This window comes from Dromaius novaehollandiae, chromosome 2 (assembly GCF_036370855.1).
Source record: "Dromaius novaehollandiae isolate bDroNov1 chromosome 2, bDroNov1.hap1, whole genome shotgun sequence".
In the NCBI taxonomy this organism is placed as follows: Eukaryota; Metazoa; Chordata; class Aves; order Casuariiformes; family Dromaiidae; genus Dromaius; species Dromaius novaehollandiae.
The window spans coordinates 15,745,845-15,771,392 of NC_088099.1; the positions used below are offsets into that span (position 1 = coordinate 15,745,845).

General features: G+C 39.0%; 1 protein-coding gene across 12 annotated transcripts in view; it reads left to right on the forward strand.

Moving 5' to 3' along the window:
- Nucleotides 1-25,548, forward strand: part of PARD3 (par-3 family cell polarity regulator) — a 465,794-nt gene that overhangs the window by 168,290 nt on the left and 271,956 nt on the right. For all 12 annotated transcript variants that reach the window (XM_064505791.1, XM_064505797.1, XM_064505794.1 and 9 more), the window contains exon 4: nucleotides 23,501-23,679. In XM_064505791.1, the coding sequence (XP_064361861.1) occupies nucleotides 23,501-23,679 (179 nt within the window). The remainder of the gene's footprint in view (nucleotides 1-23,500; nucleotides 23,680-25,548) is intronic.

Here is a 25,548-nt window from a genome sequence, read left to right on the forward strand (position 1 = left end):
GAAACTATTATGGAAATCACAGATGTATTCCACGAATGTTTACATATGCATGTGTATTGTGGTTGTTTTATTTTGTGCTTTTTTTTTTTTAAAACCTTTCTTTAAATGAGAGGTATTTTTTCTGTAAGGGGACTGTATTTTTAAGTACATAAAAATTTTAAACCTTTTTACCAAACACAGAGTAGCTGGGCAAAATTCATTGTATTCTCATGCCACGGGTTTAATCCTATTTTGATAAAGCTATTTGTTTACTGAAACACTTTGTCATCTCACTCGTAGCAAAAAGTGTAATAACGCCTTCTATAGATAATTTCTTGATTACTCCTCTATTTCATGTTATTTCATTGTAAGCAAACAAGATGTAACACAATGAAAGATAAAAGGATATGAATTTGAAATGAGTAGAAAATGTTTTTCATGGTACAGACAACCATCCTGTGTAATTTTTTCTTCAGGGAGGCATGTGTACACATCACACTTTGGGGTCAGGTGTAACAGATAGTCCTAGCATGTCATTTCTGAAAACTTGGAGTAGCATTTATAGTTACTTATTCTGAAATGTGATAAACACTGTGCTTCAAGGCATCCTTAGTATCCAGAATCACCAGTCCGCAAAAGTAACTGGTCTCCAGGTTGCATGTTGCTTTGCTTTGAGGCAGTAGCATTAATCTCTGTGGGCAGTGGAGTACTGACATAAATTACTCAGAGACAATTTGCCAACAAGAGAGGATGCAGAATTTGTCAAAGGTACTTAATTATTCACTCAGTCCTAATTGAGATGATCTTATTTGATAGGAAATCTCTTTTGCAGACAGAAAACAAAAAAGCACTTAGGAAAGAGGGACTGCATTCTTGTTACAAACATGGCCATTACCTAATCATTAATAATGCTCCGTGGTTAGCCTCCTCAGGTAGGAAAATCAATTCTGTTTAAAGGAGGTTGTAGGGCTAGCGAAGAACCATCTAATGCTGGTGGCTCCGTGCCTTGCTGGCTGCACTGCTGCCCTGCGGCCTGGACAACAGTCTTCAATGCAACAGCTAAAAAAAACAAAGAAACCCCAAGGCAAAACCAAAGAAGCATGTGGATTATATTTCTAACCACTAGCCCGAGGCTGTAAGATATTAAACTTAAAGTTCAGTCTAATGAAGAATACATTTTGACTTCTGTGAGAGCATTGTCTCTTGTTTTTGTTCTTAATCTATAGGGGATCTGCTTACTCCCCTTTTTATTGCATTTGCGACGTGTAAACTTACATACTCTTTTTTCAGATGGGGAGATGTTTTGGGGGATAGACCATGTCTTTTGCTGACTACTGGTAAAAAGTTGCTTTAAAGTTTTGGTGTGCTGATGTGTGCTTTTGAGGGGGATGAAATGGTGACAGATGGCTGCTAGTTGAATAGTCTTGTTTCTTAGTTCTCGGTATTTTGTTTACTCTCTCATGCTCTGAAAAGAAATGAAGAATGATGTAGAAATAAAGGAGTGGATAAGGAATAACTCTCCATTAATTTATTGCTATACTTGATAGCTTTCAAAAGATCAAATTTGTTCCTTCTCACATCCACCTCTTGTTGTTAATCTTAAATGCATTGTGTAATTAAGATGAGCTCCAGCTTCCGAAATGCTGTTGTGGGGTCATTTTAGAGGCAGATGAAGTATTTAGGGTAACAATCCAGTGTATACTAAGAAAAACTTTTCTACAGAGGTTTTGTAGCAGAGAACTTGGGCTATGTCAGATGGATTAAGTGTTTATGAATTTCAAGGTAATCTTGTGTAGTCCAAAAATCTAACAATCAACACAGGGCCTAAGAAATCAGTTAAAATGTATATTATTTTATTCTATTCCTAGATTCTGAATAATGTTCAATTTTAGATGAAAACTTTGAAACACTGTAATATTGATATTTGGAGACAGAGCTATATTTGGGATTGGAAATAGATGTGAAGTTGTGCTGCATTCCAGGTCTATATTCCTTTCCTCCATTATGGATTTAGATAATTAATTAGCTGTCAGCAATTCTGGATTTACAGAAACTGAAAGCGATTGCAGAAATGGGAAGGGAGTTAGGGAGTGGAGGTCGGTTAAAAACAAAAGCGAAAAATAGTGTATATAAATAACATGTGAATATAAAATCTTTGTACTACTACTTCCATGCACACAGTAAAGGGATATACAAAGACAGCAATTTAAACTCTTCTATTAGCATTAGAAATTATGCATACAAGCTGGGGGACTAGGCTTCTCAAAGCAAACTTTGATCAACCATTAAAGCATTATTCCTGATGGCTAGATTTGATTCATCTCTGCGTACAGCAGTGTTCACAACTGGAATTAGAACTGGGACTTCTTTGGCAATCACTGAGCAACAGCTGATTCAAAGCTGACACCATGGATGGTATTAATATCAACAAACTTTTGATTCTGCAACTAAGCTAATCACTCAAGACAACCCTGTTTTTCACCTGTGGGGAGGAATGGACACCTTTAGGATGAGTTTGTCTCACCTATTTTACATCCTATTTCAGGGTAAGGCAGAGTGTGCCCTGGACTAACTGTACTAACTAGTCTCCTTTGACTGTGGAGGGAAACAGAGGTGCCCAGTTCTAAAATAGATGTCTGCAGCTATTTGAACCCCATTCCTTGTGTGGTTCTACCTCACAGTCTGTAAGAGTAAACTTTTATTTAAGAGAATCTTTCTTCTTTTTATGAAATAGGATGTTACCTTAAAGATTGTCATTTAGATGTTTGAAAGAGAAATTTGAGTATAGGCTCCAGTGGCATTTTACAAAGCCAAAGCCTTGTGAATTTAACCTGCAGAACAATTTCACTTGGCCACAGGAAGTTCCTACACATGGTCACAATGATTTTGCTTGGAAGTATGTTTATGGGTTGCAGAAACATGGATGCAGATATACCCATGGTAGCTCTTTGCGAAGTAAAATTGGTTTCAGCCAAAGTTCATTGGTTTAACCATAGCATTTCGTAGATGTGATCCACTTTGAAACCGGAACCAGCAGATAGCCACTTTTTGCAGTACTGCTCCAAAACTGGTGAACCTCGTTGAAGAGGCACCTCTACTGTCTTTGCTCTGCATTCTCAGAGCTAGAAGCGTTATAGATATACCACTTGGTACTCAAAAGCCAGCCTAAATCTGGAGGAACAAGCCTGAGATGCAGTTAATGAGCACTGACACCGACTACACTGTTCTGTGTAGTCAAGTGTCTCTGTGCTGTGTCTCTGTGCTGTATTCCCTAGTGCGTCTTACAGTGTCCGTGCTTTATGGGTTATGGGTATCATGGCTTTACCATTGTTTAGGATATCCCATCTCCCCAGATGCTAGGCAGTGGGAAGTTTTCTCTATATATGCCCAGCCTCTGAATGGGTAACTGGGGAGAAGTCATCCCTCAAATACAGGCTTTAAAGGAAAATGCCTTTGCAGGTTTGCAGAGAGAATGAGACTTAACAGTGAGCAACAACTACTGAGACTGTTTCAAATGAAATGCTAGTTGAAGCATTTCTTGCAGTTCATTTTTATTGCATTATAAAAGAATAAAATTATCTTCACTATTTTCTGATAAGGTGGGTAGTACAGGGACGCATCTTATTAACCAGCTCTGTAGCCTAGACAAATCAATTTTTCTGCAATGGTTTTTGATAAATCCTCTCTTCATCTCTCTGCTTTTGGATATTTTTGAGCCAAAACCTCAAAAATGTTGTCTATGTTTGAAAGCTTTCTTCACCCAGTATAAAAATGACATTAGCGTCTTCTATTCCAATCCATTTTAAGCTCTGATGTTTAAGATCTTCATTAGATGGTACAGGGATTTTAGGTCAAGTACCTCCTGACTTTCGCAATGGGTTTTGTCTGAGAGGTCTTGCATAGTGAAGTCTCTTCATGTTTTATTCAAAATTTTAGTTGAGTTCTTGACTAGCAGAAAAATAAATAAAAATGAAAGGCTTACTAGGAGTGGTACAGTGAAAAAGTTATGGAACTGCTTTTACAGAAGAACTGTATGACATTTATCTGTGAGAAATATCCATTAAGTAGGTGTATAAAGATACTGCTCTAGTTTGACATAGCAGGCAATATTTTTTGTGTACTGTACATATAGATGATTTACCTCTCCCTCTGTTTTAAGTTCAGCTTCAAAGTAATAAAACAGAGGTGGACAAATTTGTCCTGTAGTCCTTGTTTCCCATAGCTTTTTGCTATGTCATTTAAAAGGTAAGATTACAATGAAGTAAGTATTTTCACTTTTTCCACCCATAGGAGTAGGGGGAAATATGTTTGCAATTATTGCTGATACCACAATTATGTATCCAGTTTGCACTCTTCAAATACTTCGTCTTGTTCGGTCTCCGGTGGTCACCAACTCTTGTGAAGCAGCGAAGTAGTAACTCAGTTTCATGCTCAGAGGATGCAGCCTTCCTAAATTTGTTGTGACATTGGTGCAATTTGAAAAATACACACTCCTGCCTTGCTAGGAACACGATCGAATGAAGGTGCAGTCTTTCATTCTTTTACTAAAGATAGAATGAGACTTGACAGGAAGATAAATACATTTCTCTCAGCATCGATACCCACCTAGTAACTGGATAAAACTTTCTCCTGCCATTCTTATCTAGAACTTTATTGTTCATTTGTTTGACTTTCATCTTTTATATTTGTACGTTTAAGTAAATGTATATGCATGCATACACACACATGTGTGCACATATGCGCGCGCGCACACACACACACACACACACACACTTTGTATTCCAAAATGTCTCAGATTAATAAAATGTGCTTGATACTTCTGAAAGATAAGATGTTTACATGTATCAATATTTTAAAGTCTAGTTGACTAATGTTAAGACTGGGAGGTAGTTTTGTAGGAAACATGCAATTTCTTTATCCTCTAGTGCAAAACCTTTAAATCATCCTTTTTCTTTAAGGCAAGCTACAAGTATAGTCCAAAAACTCAATTTTTATCATCTTGTGACTATAAAGGAGTTATAAATTTTATTTACTCTCCTGCATAAGTTCGGTGATTCGCGCCAGCCAGCGCCGTGTCTCTAGCAGTGACCGGTGGTGCAGGATATATGGCTGAAGGCTATCAAAGAAAACATCCCTCTGCTATAGGGAAGGCTGCTGAGGGGCAGAGGAGAAGCATATATAAAGTAGTAAAGGAAAGGAAGGAGGAGAAAGCTAAACTGTTTAATACCTACCCCAAAGAAAGCAAAGGGTGAAAAAGCCTCAGTGAATCTGCAGCTGAGAATACGTGTACGTGATTGTTCATTACAGCTTGGTCTGCATATTTCTTGCGTAGGCTAAAGAGTTTATCCTTAATCCTGTGGAGAGGTTGTGTCCGCAGTAGCGCGCTGCGGGGCAGGCAAATCCAGAAAGCCTGTGGAGGGGGCATCGAGGAGGCGCGCGCTTGGGCTACCTACGTTGGAGGTGTCCAGGCAGGACACACACATCGAACGAGGCCGAGCTTTTAGTTTAGTGTTTCCTTCAAGGTCCCAACGGCTGCAAGTTCTGAGGACAGACTGCAAAAGTTGTTCCCTCTGTCTGGGCTGAGGTTGTGAGCGGTCAGCTTTATGCACGGGCTTTACTGCTGCTCTTGCCATTAGTAGATGAATGAAAAAATGCTTGGAAAGCCGATCCAGACACAAACTAGCTAGTGCATAATGTGTGTGTTTGTGTGTGTGTGTGTATTTATATAAAAATATACACAAACACACTTACATATATACACATATTTAATGATGTTCAGGGCATTTTATTGTGATAGTTATGTATTGTAATACTTATGCCCAGTTTAACTGGTCTGTGTGTGTGAGTGCTGGTACACAAGTAAGCTTCTAGAAGTCCGTTTCATTCTGCATTTTATCAGAATGATTCTCTGGACTTGAATTCTTTGCATGGGATTCCTATTAGGGACTGAATTGAATATTAAATTACTCCTCAGACGCTCAAGGCAGTACATCAACTTCACTTGTACTAAGCAATTTGTGACTTGCTGTATGTGCTGTGCGCAGGCTGCAATTCTCGCAGGGCTGGAATTGTGTTCCATTCATTCCCATTTTTCTTTTTGAAAGTCAGAATGTTTTACGGATGGTCGAAAATATTTTTAATGAAGTATTTTAATTTGTTCTCATGTTCTGGGCTTTTAATCCCCCTTCTACTTCCCCATCCAGGTTTCTTTTGTAAATGAAGTCGCCAGATGTTTTAAACATTTTCCTAGTACATATGCTTTCAAGGTTTTTCTGAAAACCTGATAGTGTTTAAAAGGCACTGAGTCCTTGTATATGAATATTATGTTTTTCTCTACTTTATACCTCCCAGTTCTGGCAGATGTCTCTGAGTTCTTGGACAAGAGGTTTTCAGTGTTTTCTGTGTGAAACCAGATTAGATTGGTACATAGGTAGAATTTACTCTGAGAGGAGCAGAGTTTCAAACCTCTGTGGGAGGAAGGCATTTAATTTACATTTTGAAATTCAGTTTTTGTAGAACTAAATAAATTCAGTAAATAATTAAAGACAATAATGCATCTTACACTGTATCAGAAATAGTTGTTTTTGTAAGGAAAGCTGTACTTCTTTTTTGTTTTTAAATTAAGAGGGTGGAATATATAGCATTAAAAAAAAAATCCCGTATCTGTTTCATCTTATCTTGGAAAAAGTTCTTGATCAAATCCTAAGTCATAGTCATAAAAAGATTGATGGTAATTTTTGCTCTTGCATAGAAGTTTCCAACTTCAGAGTTTTATTTTCACTTTGGCTAGCAAAATTAAATATATTTATTTTTAGCCATAACTATTTTCATATTTCTTTTTTCACCTGTATTGCAATACAAATTGTTTATTCTGTTTCCTTACTTCATTTTTCTCTGTCATCTTTTTAAAGACACATGAAGGATGATTTTTAACATTGAAAAGTGAGGAAATGTCAAAGGTAGGGCTACTTATTAAGGCTATTCTTGTGCTCTGCGCAGTCTGTCTGTAGTTATCAAGCTGCAGAACGTGAGATGCTCGAGATGTGTGATGGGGCCCGTAGGTTTTAACCCAGCAGAAGGTTAGCCGGTGACATGACGCTGCTTCCTTCTCTTTCCATTTGCCAATTTCCAGATCCTGAACCCGGTGAAGCTGGCTTAACTTGATGCTGCATGAAAAATTCAGAAAGGAGGCAACCACTTCATATCTACCTATGAACAGAAACAGAGAGGGAAAGGAAAAGGGAAGGCATGAAGAATTAAAGAACAAAGAAGCATGAATCAGAGAAGAAAAAAGCTAGTGGCAGGGAATGCTCACCTCCCCAGGGGCAAATAAAAATACGTAACTGTTTCCTTAATGTTGCTTTACCATATGAACAATTACTCTAGGAGCCATGTAAATGATGTATGGCTATGGGAGAGCAGTGAGTTAGTTTTTCTCTCCTGCCCTCCCTCTTGCCCTTCCTCTCTCTTAGCAGAACAATCTTTGGGATCTGAGACCTAGCTCATGCCAAAACCAGCAAAAACGGGGGGTGGGAGGGCAGGGAAGGATATGAAAAGGAAGAATAAATTCCACGTGATTGTACTCTTGTTATTTTGCACGTGTTAATCACAAAACGCAAAATGGTATTGTGTGTAATCGTAGATTTGTATAAGTGCATGATGACATTTTGAATTACCCTTCCTGAAACACAGACTGTGGCTGTCTCAGACATAGAAGACATTCGCTGACTTGAAGAGCTTTAAAAATGACAGACCTGGAGTTGTGATGAATCCTCTGTCTCCTGAAGTATTGATATTAGAGTAACTTCTGTTGGCAATACAGAAAAATATTGAAAGTCTCAATGCAGACATTATTGCACAGTGTATTTGGGCTTATATAGTGTTTGACAGGATGATCACAGGGTGTGTTCAGGATCCAGTTAGGAGGCTTGGTTGGGAGCCTTACTGTAGTGAGTACGTGGCAGTCTGTGCAGTGGGTGATTCTTTGCATACTTCGCCTTGTGGGTTTTGTATTTAACATTCTTCCTTATTTATTTTCTTTTCTGTTGTTTTTCTCCTGCTGCACTCTCTTTCTCTGTTCGCTCTGCCCATCTCAGCCAGTTCTGCAGTTTTCCCATCCTATTTGCCATGGCCTCTCTGTCTGTGTCTGTCCAGCTGTCGTCTCTGCTCCTCCTGCAAACCACCCAGTGAGTCTCTCCTTTTCCTATGCCACCCTCTTTCTCTTTGACGCATACCTGTTTCATATGTAGATGGAGAGTTGATATTTTTCGCTTTGTTGTTTTTTTTCTTGTTTCACACAGAGAGGAGAAAAAGGAGAAACGCCCTTAAGCAGCTTTTGCACATGTTCTTTGATTCAGTTGCTCCTTACTGCTGACCGCGGCTGTGGAAGAGCTCCTGGCTGCCTGGCCCCGTGGCCGGCACGTTTCATTCTCCTGCCAGGCTCACTGGAGGCTGAACTTTGAGCTGGCACCCAGGATCCCACTTCTAATAAGACTTCTACATTAACTTTTTACACTTTCTTGGCCCATTAACAGAAACTGATCTGTTTTGGCTCAGCTGAAAAAAGGACACCTTGAGCCCTTTTCTTCGCAGAGTATTTGTGCAGCAAGATTTCTGAAGGCTGTATTTTGCAACAATGCTTTCAGCTTTGGTTGGTAGAAAAAAACACAGCTCTGGCTGTGTTAGTTAGGGGCTTCATGCTGTTATGACATGACTGCTTATTGTTGAATCTTCAGTGTGGAAGATCTAGTTCACCTTTCAGATATAATTTTTTTTGAACAAAAATAGTTCAAAAATGTAATCCACCATATAAAAACTAAGTATTATTACAAAATTAATGCAAAATGATGATATTAAGTTATATGAGAAAAACTGTACTGGGATGCCCAATGGCCTACAATTTTATCCCTTTGCTTTTACAGCAAGAGAACAAAAATACTTATACAATATTAATTCAGGATGTACAGCAAATTGGCATTTGGAAGCATTCAATTTTCTTCATAATTGTTCTCCATTCCCTTGGCTGATTATCAGTAATTTCAGGGAATTAGAGATGCTCCTTTTAAAAGTTTCTAGTGAACTCTCTGTCAAACAATAACAAACCTGCCACTTAGGCAGTAACTTTCCTTCTTGCTGTCCTCACACTAATGTTATGTTGCTGTTTGGAAAGGCTGGGTGAGGAAACTGCCGTGCAGGAAATCAGTGGAAGTTTTTTTCAGCCTCATGCTGCTGAGTGAATTTTGATCAAGGAGTTTCTTTATCTGTTTTGTACAGGCAAAGGCTAGTTTGGGACAGGGAGGTTGTTTTTTTTTTGTGGTACTAAGATTTGCAAACGTATCTTCTGCTGAAGAATTTAAAGCTATGTTTTTGTGGGTTAAACTTGCGTTTCTTTGGTAATCTCCAGAGGAGTCCTACAGGCACCTAATTCAAAGTGTATGATGGTCAGGTCTTCCCTCTCCCTCTACCGTAAAATGAAAAGTGAAGCAAAATTATTACATCCCTTCAGGAATGGGGCAATGAAATGCCATATATTGAAAAGGTGGCTTTCTGAACCCTCTGGCTATGTCACAAGACTGAAGGTAGAAAGCGTGCGCAGGGAGGAGAATTGCAGCCCTTATGTAGACTGTTTTGCAAGGGGTTGGTTAGTGTGGTTGTCTGCAGTAGCAGGGAATATGGTCAGTGAGGTACAGTCCCGTCTAACCTAGCTCCACACGACGGATGTGCTGAGCACCAGCATCTCTCCCTCCCTCTCCCCCCTTGCAATCGCAGGCAAAGGCGCCTGACTTCCCAGCGCTTTGCAGCACTGGGGAAACGAGGACCACGACAGCACTTGATCAGCCATTTTAGTCCAAAATCATATTTGATATAACTCAGCTGCTTCTGCAGAAAGTGCGAGTCACCTCGCTTTAGACAAACAATGTCATTAACCTCAGAACAAGCAAACAAAGCCAGGCCATTTGCTTTATTTTAATCCATCCTGAGTTAGGATTGATACAGTAATCACACAAAACGTACAATGATGCTTAGATACCAAGAACTAAGAAATTATAAAAAATTAGAGACTATGAGGGATGCTTGATGTTGAGTGGAGAACTGGTAGGAGGAGTCAACCTTGCCACCCTTCCAGCAGTGGCGTGTTTTGTAAAGGCCGCGTTTTATTATGTGAACAATACTGAAGATAGTGTTTCAGTCTGTGTACAAGCCAAGCTCGCAACTAAAGCTAATGTGTATCTATAAGAGTACGGATATACTTCTGTTCTGTGGTAGAACTGAAAAATATTTGCTTGAGTGGTTTTAGGCTTTTTTGCTTCTGTTTTAAATAGACTTTGTTTGTCGTGATAAGTAAGTATTGTAGATATTAAACTATAGTTTTTTTTGGATACTTGACATGAAACATTAAATATACGATCTCTCGTATAATTGTTAAAATACTTATCTCTGCCCTCAGAGGTTATGTAAACATAGGTAACTAAACAATAATAAGCTATTTCTGTGCTCTGTTGTGTTCTACATGAAATTCAACACAGTTGTATTAAATATTGGAAAGTAACAGTAAAATAGTATTTAGTCAGAAGCACTGAGTGTTACATAAAAATATTGTAGTCCTTATTTCTAATAAGAGTTATTTTTTGTTGATGTTTTGTCTGCAAGACTGAAATTAGACAAAATATATGTGGACAGTATCTTAGAGTAACCTTCAGATTTTGAACTAAATGATCCAAAAAACGGAGGCCACTTCCTGCTAGAAGCACGTGGGCTCCTCGGTGCGCGCTGCAGAGAAGTCGATCTGTGGGAGCCTGTGGCTGTTCGCGTGCTCGCAGTCACTGGTCCCTCTTCCCCTTGTTCATTCTGTGAATGTCCAGGTGCAGTGTACAACCCCATAAGGATGCACAGATTGAAAAATCAATATGCTGGGGAGGTTGTAACATCAGAAAGCTTTCTAAATTCTAATGTAAGATAAAAATGATGACGTTAAGAACTGTTCTCTAAAATCTTTTGCTCTCAGGTGGTTTAAAGAAGTAACTCCATCAGTACAGGAGAGCTCTCTCTTCTAGTGTGGCTCTGTATTAATGTTTATGCCAGATAACTTTTTTCCTTTAAGAAGCAGAAAATATCTGAGTTCTCTTTCACGGAACCTCTGTAGAGAAAGTAAGTAAAAAAAAAAAAACCCCAATTATTACAATGATTTTTATTTTTGGTAGTAGCAGCGGTGTCTTATCTGTGGCTGCAAGGTAGGTGGGGGAAGCGTGCAGAGGCTTACCACCCCATGGGCAGGCTTCGTGCTGTCTTTCTGCAGGGATGCCTTGGAGAGAGAGGTGTGTGTATGATAGTGTCAGGCACTCAGCTGTGTTCAGGTGCAGAAAGAGCCATTCAGTTGCCAGAGTAGTCATAACAGCATTTTTCTTCTGCTCCCTTCTTCTGCTGAAAACCCGACGAATTCTGGCATAAAGTCTATACCCTGGTATTTCAGTAAGTGTTTTCTGTTAGTTCAGGCTGAAGCTCTTTCTCCACTAAGAAAGAAGATCTTCATCTCTGGGTTAGAACCAATCACAAATTATAATGAAAATTGGCAACTGCAAGCATGAAACATCATTGATCCAGTAATTCATTAACTGGTTGTTATGTAGCGAGATTTCTTTTTAAACTTCAGCTGAGATGCTTTTTATTTGCTTATTCTTGGTTTTGAACTGGAATAATTTTTGATTCTCTTCAGCCCTGGCAAATAAGCTATACAATAAAAAAAGTGAGAGAGAAGTAATCAAGAATGCAGTGAAAAATAAAAAAGAATGCAGTGAATTAAGAATTGTTTCTGCTTAAGAAAAGAGATGTTGCTAAAATTTGCTGGAAGACATGGAGAATTTTCCACATTTCCAGGAGAATACATGATTCTGGTTCCCTGTTGTTGTGAGGAACACAAAGAAGCAAATGCAAAAATAAGTAGCAATGATCAACACTGCACTGTTTCAAGCAGCAGCTAGGTCTCCTACTACTCATTAAGCACAGTTAAAAAAAAAAAAAAAGGTAATTTATCATAATAATCTGTTTCTAATAGGGAAGAACAACTAAAGATTTCTATTGGTCTGTCATCCCTTGGAGAGCAACAGATGTTCTGCTTCATTGTCCCACTGCGGGCGTTATCTGAAAAATTTTAACTAACAACTTCCAATGTAGTCTAAATTGTCTTACTCCCTGTTTGACTACTGGGAACACCCGTGTTTTCTGTAGAAGGTGATCTTTAACCTTAAGAGTTAATGAGAACATTTCAGCATGTTGTGCTGATAGCTGGAGTTTCTTACTCTCCACCCCTGTAATTGGGAAGAGCTTGTTTTGATGCTGACAGGTTTGTGTAGTTCCCTACTGCCTGTTTCAGCTTTCTGGACCATGCTCTGACCTACCCCGATCAAAGGTCAGGCAAAGCATCGCAGCTCTTGGCACAGAGCTGCGCTGTTGGCCCTCCCATGTCATGGGCGCGGCAGCTCCGTGCAGCCCCTGTAAATGAGGAGAGTTGGTGGCATTTCATCTCATTACTTCAACACACAAGTGCTTCATCTGTCTTTGGGAATTCAGCTTTATGCTTGTACCTGAATGACTGAAAATAATATTCTTGATGTCTTTATGCTTCTGTGCTTTGCTTTGGAGCTCTATTAGTCCCTGTGCGCAGAAGAGCCTTCTGCTAAAAATTGCCGACGTGAACACGTGGTGTGGCGTGACATGGCCTTTTCCTACTTCTCCTGGAGCTCTTTTGCTCTTCTTGGTCATCAGTGACAGACGGGAGCTCAGTGAAACATTAACTGGCAGAGATTTGGTAGCACTTTAAATGCGAGCGTGTTTCATGAAGGTAGCCAGCGTGTTTCTAATAATCCTAGTAAATGTTTCTGTCATGAAACAAGAACAAATGCCATTAAAATTACAGAAGCTGTTAGTCATTTTTAATGGCTGTTCAGCAGTATGTTTTCATTGTATCTTGTTAAAAAAGTTAGATGTAAATTTTTTTGTCACATCAGAAATTCAGAAAGAGGTAGTAAAACCTGTTACTTTCCTCACTTTTTTTTGTACATATAGATACTAAAATGTGTGCACAGATGGATCATTTCTGATGAAAAAAACTTTTAAATTACTATATTCAGGTTTTCTTCATTGTCATAGGTATTATGCTTAAGTTAGAAATCTATCTAAATAATTTCTGTAACAAAAGTGCATGGACTTTAGGTAACGTAGGTTCAAACACAACTTTAGGTGTTGATACCCCCCAAAATGTTGCCTTTTGCAGCCTCACAATGGCCTGTGAGCTGGATGTGAGTGAGTGTTTTTAAATCTCAGGAAAAAGCAAAACAACTGTGGTTTTTGACGCTTCTGGCACTTCTCGGCAGTGGAGTGAGCCTGGCCGCAGCCACGCGTGCTGCGGCCGGAGGCTGGGCAGAGCCGCGTGACCCGGAGGAGGACACCTCGCTCTGGGGAGAGCAGGCTGCTCCGCCAAAGTGCCACATTAGCACAAAAGCATTTTCCAAGATGGAGTGTTTCTCTAATGGCTGGCGAAGGAACACCTTTTCTCCTCACTGTTGCAAACCTGTTTGAGGTAAACAAAGATCATAGCCAACCTCTCCATGGCTCAAGGCAGGAGACACATCCCCGCTGCCACCTGCTATTTGCCATATGCTGGGTGTGCAGCGGAGCATCCCGTGATGGTCCTGTGGTGATGTTTCCGACAATTCCGATTTTTTTTCTCCCCAGCCCTGGTAGAAATGCTGTAGATTTCCCTGTCCTCGCTGCCTGTGGCTGTGCAGGTTGCCTGGGAAACGGCGAGGGGGGGGTGTTGGGGGTGAAAGCTTCCCGAGGTGAGGCTGCACCTCCCCGCGCTTGCACAGGAGGTACCGCTGATTTTCAAAAAGTCAATTAGTGCCATAGATCACGAGCCAGCGGATGCTGCATTAGGTTCGATGGAGCACGGGGAGGGAGGGAGATTCCCTTATCAGCTTTGTAAGGATTTGTGTAAGGCAGACTGTTAGCAAGGGACTTTAATTACACACGTACCTGTTGAATTGCAGTTAAGCATATTTAACCTGTTGGTGCCCCAGTATGAGCCACGTATGGATTTCCACCTGGCGTATGAGGTGACTGCTCCCTGTCAGCAACAGGTGCTGAAAAGCAGCTTGTTTCTTCTAGTCCCAGGCTGAACTGGTGAAGGTAACTGGATCAAGTTAAATACAGTTATAAGGGGGGTAGTTATAAGGGGGTATTTATTAGTAACGTACAGGTAAAGCAGGTTTATGTGAGCATAGGGGAGCTGATGGTGGCAAACCCCTGCCCCTGTTTAGGTTTCTCTGAGGGTGGAGCTGCTTCAGGCAGCAGTGAGCTCCAAGGGAAGGCCACCCAGCGGTGCGCCCTCGCATCTTAGGAGGCTGGAATAAACTTGTTTGCAGCTTTGAAAGGATAGGAGATGCTTTAGGACAGAGAAAATATTTCTCAGTTAAAAATACAGATATTCGTTCGAGGACGTTCTGAAGCAGTGGATGTTAGCACAGATATATGAGGCCGTGGAAGCTTACATGAAATCCTAACTTGATGTTGTTCCACTCACACCACCATCCTGGCCATGCAGGTCGAGTAGAGTGAAGTGACCACAGAGGAGGAGGTTGCGGCTCCTCTGAGGTGAGCTGGGCACACTGAAAGCTCTCAGCTGGCTGATGGGCCACGCCAGAGCAGTGTGACGTCTGTTTTTGGTCCTTGAGTTCCCTAAACTTCTTCAGGCAGAAGAGAGAGGTGCAGAGGGTCACATTTTCTCTGTTTATTATGGGATGGATAGTCAGTGCAAGAGTCTTTCTTTTTTCTGGATTTGATTCTTAGATAAATCAGAAATGGATATAGGCTAGAGAAGATGACAAATGATTTTGAACTCCTAGTATCTAGTACTGCAAAGTATTTGTACTCTGTACTCAACCTCTTCCTATAAAGGAACAGCTGTGGGCTGGGGACCAGCGGGAGAAGGAGACGGGGCACTGCCAACAACAGCAGGTTTTTCCTGGTTGAGACTCACTGATGAAGGAACCATAACACACATTTTACACATTATATTATTTCAGGTTCTTCCCCACTGAGCTTTTCAAGTTACAGTCTAAATCCTATTGTTGCATATGTATTTTTTTTTCCCTTGTATCTAGGAAAAGGTTGCAGACTTCTTCCTCTAAGTGAGCCTTTCTGAACCTACTGTCGTGGCCCGAAGGGAGTCGTTCAGGACGACCTCCCTCCCCTTGGGGCCAAACAACCAAGTTCGTGATGCCCTTGGACTGAATTAAGGTGAAATGGCACCAGCCAACCAGCTTTAAGATTTATTAAGGCAAAATGGAATTAACTAACTAGACACGTCCCGTGTCACATGTTTAGGAAAAAGAGAGGAAAAGGGGAAGACAGAGAGAGAGAGAAAGAGAAAAATAGATATCACCACCTGTGGATCCAGCGGCATCCTGTTGGTCCTCTTCTCTTGGGAGTCTCGGTGGCGGGGGGGGGCGCGGCGCGGCGGTGGAGGGAAGCTCCCGTCTGATTCCGCTGACTCCGCTCCAGTTCCTCAGTCGTTGCAAGCAAGCCCCCCCCCCCCCCCATTCATACAGTCTGCAGTTTTTATAGGTTCCTGCCCCACCTCTGGGAGGTGCTTCCTCACTTCCCATGCAGATTAACTGTCACGCGCAGTCTGCCCTCTCGGAACCTTCCAGAAACGGGCTGGGGCACCTGGGGGTCTCCTGCTCATGCGCAGATGGCAAATGAGTACATGTGGTTCCTGCCCTAGAGATGACCTTCTGCCCTTCTCGCGCCCTTTTTACCTCGTGCAGGTGCATGAGGTTGTTTACCTCGCGGACGGCTCCCGGGGGGCACCCGCGCGGCATTGCCCCATGCGCCTTGGCAGCAGCGGCTTTGCAGCAGCAGCAGCAATGTCGAGACAAAACCGCATGTAGAGAACCGGTCCTCTACACTTACCAAAAACATTTAGACATAAACAATATACAGTTTCCATATTACTCTATTATGCTCACTAACAGGAGCAATTTTACCATTCAGTTAGGATTTTTTTTTCAAATTATGGCGAAGATAGTATCTGCAAAGTTTCTCCTATATCTCAGAGGAGTGAGACACTATCAACTCAAAACAGCAAGGAATTTGCTCCTGTCACTGCAAACCCTTGCATGTACTGCAAAATGATGCAAAATACAGTGTCTTCCTTATAAAATAACTATAACTAAATATCAATCAGAGTCTTATTAGCTAGGCCTGATCTTTGATGAAAGCAAAAAAAAGCTTCAACAGTGGCAAAATTGATGATACTTCTGCTGTTGCACAGTTGCTTGAGGAAGTAATGAATGGAATGATATTTTTCAAGCATTTTTGACATCTGGGAGGGCTAGAAGAGCATTTTTTCTTTATTTGTAGCAATGGTACATAGGTAGGTAAGAAGGCATCTTGAGATGAGGAAATCCATGTAGAGTGCACCCAGAAAACTGAGACTAATTCATTAAAACATATTGAAACATAGTTTTTTGACAGAGAGAGAAGTAGAACATTTGTAAGATCTTACATTTTTGTCTTTTATTTTGACATACAAAGAAATTTGAATTTGTACAGGAAAAAATAGAGAAAGGAAACAGAGAGGATGTAGGTAATTACATTTTAATTTCAGTTTTAAAGATCTTTCCCTAATTAGCTGCAAAAGTCAGGGTCAAGGAAAACTGAGTTTCAAGGTGCAATCATCTTTCTCCTCTTGGATCTCAGCATTCCAAAGGAAGAAGAAAGAGTATTAGAGAAAGAGAAAGAAGATTGTTATTTTGAAGGACTTTAAAGTTTTAATGTTACTTCATTGTTAAAATACAACTATAACAGGTCGATATTTTATTATTTTTAACTTTCAAAGTCATCAAGCAGGCACTGTTGGGGGAAAATGGAAAACTTAGGTTCTATTAAAAGAAATTGAAAATGATAATAGGTGAGGGCTTTTCTTTCGCTTTAAAATTAGAATTTTTTGGTGGTGTGGTTACATTTTTTATTTAACCAAGAAGTCTAAATTTAGAGAAATTCATTCTAGAAGTTAACACTGTTAAGCATAAACATTTTTTTTTTTAAGGATAGAAATTCTAATTATCCAAACTATGTCATCTGAAGCTATCACTGTAGATAAATTAACACTTTTCACTTGCAAGGTACAGCAGTTATAGGTGAATGATGCCCGATTAATGTAATATTTGCAAATATTAAAGTGTTTGATAGAAATTTCAACATGTTGGAAATTCCAAACTAATGTGAGCATAAACACTTCAATATGGTTTGAAAATCAAAAAAGAAATCCTTGCAAATTAATGTGTCAGTCTAGAGATAGTTGTCCAGTAAGGTGTCATGAGGATTCCTGTTAGACCTGGTTTTATTTAACAGCTTATTAGTGGTCTGGAAGAAGCAGTATTGTAAATAGTACGTTAATTAAATTTCTTGATGTTGCTAAACTAGGAAAGGAGAATAATATGAATTCAGGAAAGATTAAAAAATGCAATAGAGATGTAATTCATACACAGGAAAAATACAATTTAATTCAATCTGGATAAATAGAAGCTAATATATTTGAAGAATATTGATCTAAACTGAGCACATACTTTAATTAGAAGGACAAAGATGCTATAATAAGGCTATTGAAAAAATTTGGGGATTTCAGTGCATGTTTGGAATTGATATGATGGGAAAGGCCAAATGTGATTATTCTTGGGTAGGTATTAGTGTCCAGGGTCTGAAAAGACAGGGAGGATGCTCCCCATAAGACAGCACTGGGGCTGTCTTATAAGGGAAATATTATTCTAGGTGATTTTTGAACAAGTTAAGACCAGAAAAATATTTACAGAAATGAACAGCAACAGTGAACTAAAATAAGGCAGAGGTGAAGGTATGTATTGCTTAGCACCATGTGGTGCTGACAAGCATGGGCAATATTATGATTTTCTGAGACACATGAAAGGAAGAGATAGTTTTGTAGGCAAAGGGGAGATAACTAGTAAAAACTGGGGAAAGAAAAATTCAGAAGAAATAACTTTTTTGAAGATTTTGATTAAGTAAAGAGTATTGACTTTGGGAAATGTTCAAATTATTTTATTCAATGGTAGTTACTCAGAAGTGGCCTGGATTCTGTAGGGTGAAAGACTACTGCTCTGGGCCACGAAGAGAGTGAGTGGTTTATGAATCCTTTTCCATTGCTGTCATGCACAGAAGTACGCCTCTGAACAGATTTGTGACTGGTAACGTGGGGCTAAGCAGTGCTTCCTTTTCACATCTCTCCCAACAGTCGCCGACATATTGCATGCTTGCATTGGCTTTCACAATAAATAATGTTGTTTTCCAGGGAGTAGTTTTTTTGCTCTAGGAATGTGCTTATATTTTTCTCTTCTCTAATTAGAGAGGCCTACATTCGATTTGCACTGTTTTGGTATCTTGTAGAGAAGTGCTGGCTTATGGTGGTTGCTGTTAGGTTTTAATGCAGTTCGTAGATATGTTAACAATCAGTTGGGTTTTTTTTCTCCAACTGTTCTTCTTTCTGAAGACAAAAAGCTTTGAAAACCTGTGTTGTAGTTAAGTTTATAACAGCCTCTATGTTCTTTGGAAGTAAGCATCATCTTGTCTCTAGAGGTTTGTAAAAATGAAAGATGATCCAATTTGGGGGGTTGCAATTTCTAAGGTTATGGGAATGTTTGGAGCTCCCTGTGTCCAGCTGAGTGGAGTGAAGAGTTGAATCGAACCTACTGAAATGCGAACTGTAGCCCTAGGAGCTGTGCTGGTGCGTGAAACTTGAGGCTAATCTAAATATTTTTAAAAAGATGTTTCGGTTAAATACAGATAAAGTCTTACCTTTTACTTCCAAATATTTCAAACTGAAAGAAACAGCCCTGCTTTCCAGTGCCCCAGGATGCCCTGAGGACCCTGATTTATCCTCTGTCTTGCACTCTGAACAAGCCTGTGAGCGGTATGACGACCTGGATGAGTGACATATAAGTGTTAGATCTCTACCTCCCATCCTAGACCAATTCCTTCGTTGCCATTTCTGTACATCTTGTGCATACAGCACACATCTCTATAGTTATGTATGTGCAGGCTCACTTTGAGAAACTTTGTCCTAACCTGAGAAACTTCCTTGTTGAAATCTGCTCTTTCCCATGGAGGTTTTGGTTTTAGTGAATCATCATTTCCGTCAGAAAAAGTCTTGAGTTGAAGACAAAAAAAAAAAAAAAAAAAGTCCCATGCAGGTCTACTCATCAGTCATTGCCATAGCAGATTGTCTGTGTGAGGTGGCTAGAAGTGACCTAAAGATCATTTTTCATTTCCCTGTCTTAAAATCACTGCAAACCAAACTCTGTGAGCCACCAATGACACTGAGGAGCTGAAACATTGAAATCTTCACAGAGTAGAGCTGTCTTGGCTATTCTATGTATTTTTAATTCTTGTAGCCATGCCCCCTAAGCTATAAGCTGTCACCTGAGAAGTTGATACGGGGACATTATATATCTATATCTATATATAAGCTCCTCACTGAAGGACCACCATCCTTTGCATTCAGTGGTCTCATACAGGACCAAGTATTCAGGTTTATGGATGAAATTTGCCAGAACCTCAAATACTTTTGCTCGTGACCATATTTTAAAATCAGGAAAGGTGATGACCCTTTTTAAATAAAAATGGAATTGCTGGCAGGAAGGAAAGGTACAACTGTGTGTTCTTAACATTTAAAGATGGTTATAAAATGTATGATGGCTGTTTTTATAATTTATGGTGAGACTGCTGTTCCTTTTAATAAAATGAGACTGCCAGTCAGCATTTCATGTTTATGATGTGGGCATTTTGTTATCCAGGTTGGTTTTTATCCTACGAACGACTATTTTTTAACTTAACAGGGGCTATACACATAACTTAATGGGATTCGCTGTTACACATAATTCTTTCTCAAATTTTGGTGCTGAATGCTTACGGTACTTGAATGTGGCACAAGAACTGAGTTAGTGGTAACTTTCATGATTTTTAATTTAATTTTTCCTTAATTCTTTGACTTGTAAAACTTCCTGTAATTCATTATTAGATTTACCATTTCAAGTGCTTGTTTAAAAGGCACCTTAGCTGTGGAAGTGAATCAATATTTACAGTGCATTAGTGCCACAGAGAATTTGAAGTCTTGTGATTAGAGTTCATTGCTGTTTTATCCGCTCTTCAAAGAAACCACAGACTTCAAACGGTATCAGCCATCATCCTGGAATCAGTGACATTGCATTGGTCCCTCGCGTACTTCATCTTGTGGTTTAATTATTAAGTTCTTTTCCTTTGATTTTCTTTTTAATATTTCAAAGTATATCCTCTTCAAATCTATGAATTTAAGTAAACCAGATGATTGTAATGAACAATATATTGGTAGAAAAAACACATTCAATATATTTTGTTGTTGTTGTTGTTTTAACAGATGGTATCAAAACTGACTAGCAACCATCTCTTGAACTAGAATGGAAGAGAAGTATAAAGGAGATTATTATTATTATTATTATTATTAACTTGTGGTTATTATTATTATTAGTATTGTTATTATTAACTTGTGGTTAATATAGTGTGAATAAGATTGAATTCTTGGATTAAAAGCTGGAGAGGTGTTGTCCATATCCAAGCAGCATGCAGTAGAACTAGCTCCATTTGCTTGTCCCATGCCAATAAAAATTAAATTTAAATTTGTAGCTTATCTTCTGATTACATACATCCAGCAGGCCCAAATGATTGTGTTTGACAGTTCACTTTATTGGTGACGTTTGGTTAGCAATACCTATCCTTATGTATGGAACCAGCCTCATAAAGAGAAGCTCGAATTAATCAGGTTGTTTCTTCTCATTGGCAGAGCAGCATTTTTAGGGGATTTGGAGAAGTGTCCAACAAATACTTGAAAATACCTCAAGAGCTAACTTAATAAAATGAAACTGGCTGTGTTAAGGTGGCTCATCAGTCAATGGGTTATATAGGGAGACTTCTCACATTGATGGTTTTTCTGGAGCGTGCTCATATTTGGGAATCTGTTGTACAGTTGACTTTCTGTATTGGAAGAAGTCTGCTACTTAACATGGTTCAAATTGTCACTTTTTAGTTACAAAGAAAAAGGCAATGAAGTGATGAGTGCTATCTCTTCTCCAAAAGTGCTGACTTCAGTTCCATTTTCTTTCTTTATTTATTCCTTGGCGATTCAGCTGCTCTCCCTATAGAAGTTCACTGAAAGGAACTTTTGTTATGTCAAGTAATTTGAAGAAAGGGTGTAAAAATAAAAGAACATTTTGTTATCACCATGCTTATATATAGATGACAAGCATAAGGAGCAAGTGAACTCCTGTTTGAAAATGATAATTCTATGTAGTAGGGTGGGTAGCTAAGGCAAACAGGATAATACGCATGGGCTGCTGCTTGGAACAAATTTAGATGGGTATTTTTCTTAAGTGGCACCACTCATGCTGCAGACCCACTTTCTTGACCAGGCTAATCTAATAAATGAGAGTGTGTGTTTAGAGCTAAGCCAGCAGCACAGATACCGTTGTTAATGGGTCACTTCATTATGCTTTGTGGTGCTGTTGCCTGTGACTACAGCTGTGTCATCTGTGTTAGAGTGATCTCGTGGGATTTGATAGTGTACTTTTATTATGTTTACCATCTAAGGGGAAATGAGAGGCTTTACCTTTAGCTGCTTCGTGAAGCTTGAAGTAGTTGAAGACAAGGCAATCAAAGAAAAATACCTGTTATGAGTTGTATGAGTATATACATACTAAGTAATCAAAATCTAAGTAGAATTAACTCAGACCAAACATGCTTTTCTGCATAATTAAAGTGATCTTTCTTAAAATATCTTTTAATTACTTCTAGTTCCATTATATTAAATACAACATTTATGCATACTTACAAAAGAAAAATTTTCTTTGCTGAAAACTAATTGTAGTGAATATCTTTGTTATAAAAATGAAAAAAATAGAAGAATTTTCAAAGGAAAGAGAAATAGTACAATGATATTGGGAAAAGCATTTATTAATCCTCTATTATTGACCAGATTGGACTTTAGATAGAATGACCATTTTGGTGTTCGGTCATGTACTACTAGCACATATCTTAGCAGCAGAAGACCTAGTTGCTCCAAGAAAAAAAAACCTCACACATTTTCTTTTTGTGTGTGGCATGACCTACTTTATGTCTGAGTGTCTTTATAATGCCATGCAAAATAGGATTCTGTATTTTAATATTATTATGTATAGCAGTAACATAAAGATATTGCAAAACTTGGACTATTCACTCATCAAACTCCTGTTACTGTTTTCCTTCTAGTATTTGAGACATGTTCAGCTTCTTCAGAGACTGCTTAATCAAAGTATTAAAAACGAGTTCTGGTTTTCATTCTCAGGTGTTGTCTAGTGTGCCTTTCCCAGTAACTCTGCTGCTTACCTGTCATGGCTTTCACCTTTTCTTTTTCAAGTTTGCATTCAAGGTTCTGAATGCAGCAGTTAAAAGAAATAAAACTGATAAATCAGGTCACTTCAATTCTAGTGCTGAGTGGGAGAGTGCTAAGAGGTCGCAAATGCAAGCAATGAAACTTCTGTTTGAGCAAGGACACTATAGATGTCTGGATATTTGTCGCAGGATTATAAATGAAATTGGAAAAATTGAGTTGTATGTCAAAAGAAACTAAGTTCAGCTTGCCATCAAAGTTTCCAGAATAGATTTGACCTCTATATGTATTTAAAAAAGATATCTTTTCAATCAGTCTGCCCGCCTGCTGCATCATTTATTACTAATGAAATATTTTTATTCTGTCAGTCATGCCAGCTGGAAGCCTAAGGGAATCAGGGTAAATCAGCACAGATCTTGTTTCAGCTGTCAGAAAGTTAAGGGAAGAATGGAGAAAACAGTCACTTCCAGAAGTATTGAGAAAGGAATGGAGCGTATGTGTTAAAAGGAGAGGAGGCTGCCTTTCACTGTGAAGAAAAGGTTGATATGCAGGTACCCACATCGGTATCATGGCAGCAGAGTGCTGGGGAAGGACTTCATCTTCAACAGTACAATCTTAGCCCTACTAAGGAGTCTTAGTCCACCCTTTATTTTGGCACCAGGCTGTTAAGTTTAGACCTTCATCTACTTGCTCTTTAAAATGCTCTGTAAATGACTGTAGACTGTTGTTCAGCCTTATACTATTTTTTATTCTACACAGAATCTCAGGGATATTAGCGGTATCATATTTGTACTTAAAAAGTGAAAGAGCTTTGCTAGGTTCAAAGAGTTCTGTTTGGTCCTTGTTCTCCTCTCAGACGCTCAAGCAGCAAGGCTGCGGTTCGGATGAAACACACTTTGGCCTTGAGGAGCTATGCTGAGGTCAATAACTAGCTACTCTGTAAAACCACATTTGGTCAAAACCACCCATCCAGAGTTTAAAACAATATTTTTCCTATGTGAAAAGTGTATCTAATCTAGTCAGTGTTTATTTACTGTCTGTTTTATTCTTCAGATATGCCTCTTCATGTACGACGTAGTAGTGACCCTGCACTGATTGGCCTCTCAACCTCTGTAAGTGATACAAATTTTTCTTCAGAAGAGCCGTCACGAAAAAACCCTACAAGGTGGTCCACAACAGCAGGCTTTCTCAAGCAGAACACCCCTGGAGTACCCAGTAGTCATGAAAGAAAGGTATTTTTTTCCCCTCTCTTTCTGTGATAAATGAGATAAATGTGCCTTAATCTTCAGTTGTTTTGTCCTTCTCTCACCTGCTCCTGGTTTAAACCTTTGTTTTTAGGCTTTGTCCAACAAACTGCATCATAATGATAATACTATTTCAGTCATACATGATGTATCCTCTTCCTAAGACTTTCTCAGTAATATCCACAGCAGGTGTTCTAGAAATTTGATTTTGCCCTTAACTGTAGTTGCAGCTCTGATTACTCATTACTCTGCAAAGCAGGACCTAAATATACACATTTTCTTTGAATGCAAATAGGCTGCGTCTATAATGATTTTTACTGATCTCCATGGAAATCCTACTGCCACTGAATAATCTGCATGTCTGCAGTTAGTCTGGTTCTCTCTTTCTGACGTAGCATTGCTAGTTTTTTACTTTCTGAGCCACTAGTCAAGTAATACAAACAAAAATTGCAAATATTGTCTCTCCTTGATAACATTATTAAAAGTAAAACAGTGAAATGCAGAGTGTGTGTTTTTGCTTCATTTTTCAATAAGATTTCAGTATCTCTGCATGAGCTATATTAGTTGTCAGAGAAGTCAGCAGAAATTTCTCAGTGCAGTACTGAAAAAAATTGAAAGAACTATATTTACTTTTTGTATAGTCCACTTCATTGCCCAAAATCGTGATGATAGTTTAAAATCAAACTCAAAAGGAAAAGAACATGTATTTTCTAATAGAAATGAGTCATTTGTATGAGAAGTTGCACTGTTGAATACCATTCTGACTGCACAGCACAAAATCCTGTTGGAAACTATACAGCTTATTATAGATGTGTTATTTTTTCTTTATTACTGTTAATTCTATGTAGCATTAAAACACACAGACCCTGCAGCCAGGACTACCACACCCCAGATAATGAAGTCTTTGCTTTGTGCTAATAAATTCAGCTATCTTCGATGGAGTACTGGTTATTTCAAAAGCGTTAATAAAAATACAATAATCCTAGGCATTGAGGTCCACAGTCCAGAGAGAAACCAAAGAGGTTTTGGTTTAACGTGAAATCTTTACATGTCTGCTTGGTCAGGGTTCCAGGTAGGTAAGGGTGTGTTTTTTGTCACTTGAGATGACATGTCACAGAAATACATGTTTTGAAAACCGTCTTTCATAGTATTCTGATCTGGAGAAGAAAACAGATAATCTAATCCATTTGAAGTGTTAACGTTTTCAGATAATTTTTCTGGAATCATAATGGGACTACACTTCATTACTCCAGAAGCATGGATATTGAGGGCCATGCACAGCATAATCAGATTTCTTTGAGTGTCTGAACTTAGCAGAAATTGAAGAGAACTGAACAGCAGCTAATCTTTCACACTAGTCGTCTTGCATCATTAGTTGTACTTACTCTTGATTTTCATGCAAATATTTGATGTCTATTGGACCAGTATGGGGGGCAATTCATTTGATCGCATGTAGTGATTGGAAGCTAGGCACAAGAGAACTTTAAATCAAGAAGATGGGAGAGAACTAATATAGGTTAGTACAACAGATACTGATAATTTCTTTTACCATTTCTTTACACACTGTATACATTAATCTCCTGAATGGAGCAGATCAGTGAATGCACTGCTTTTAATAGGTAAGAAGCTGTAAACAACTGGAAGTAAATAATAGCTTGTGTAAAATGTGTTATGAATTAATCTACTGAGCTCAGTTGTGCTAAATTGCTTATTTGTGTTTTCAGCTTATTGATTTCTTCATGCCAGTCAAAATTTTGTAGTGAATCTTGTTCCAGTTAAGAACTGATATTAATAACCCCTCTTTTCTTTCCCCCCTTTCTTTTTCTTTTCTTTGTATTAGCTACAATTTCATTTGTA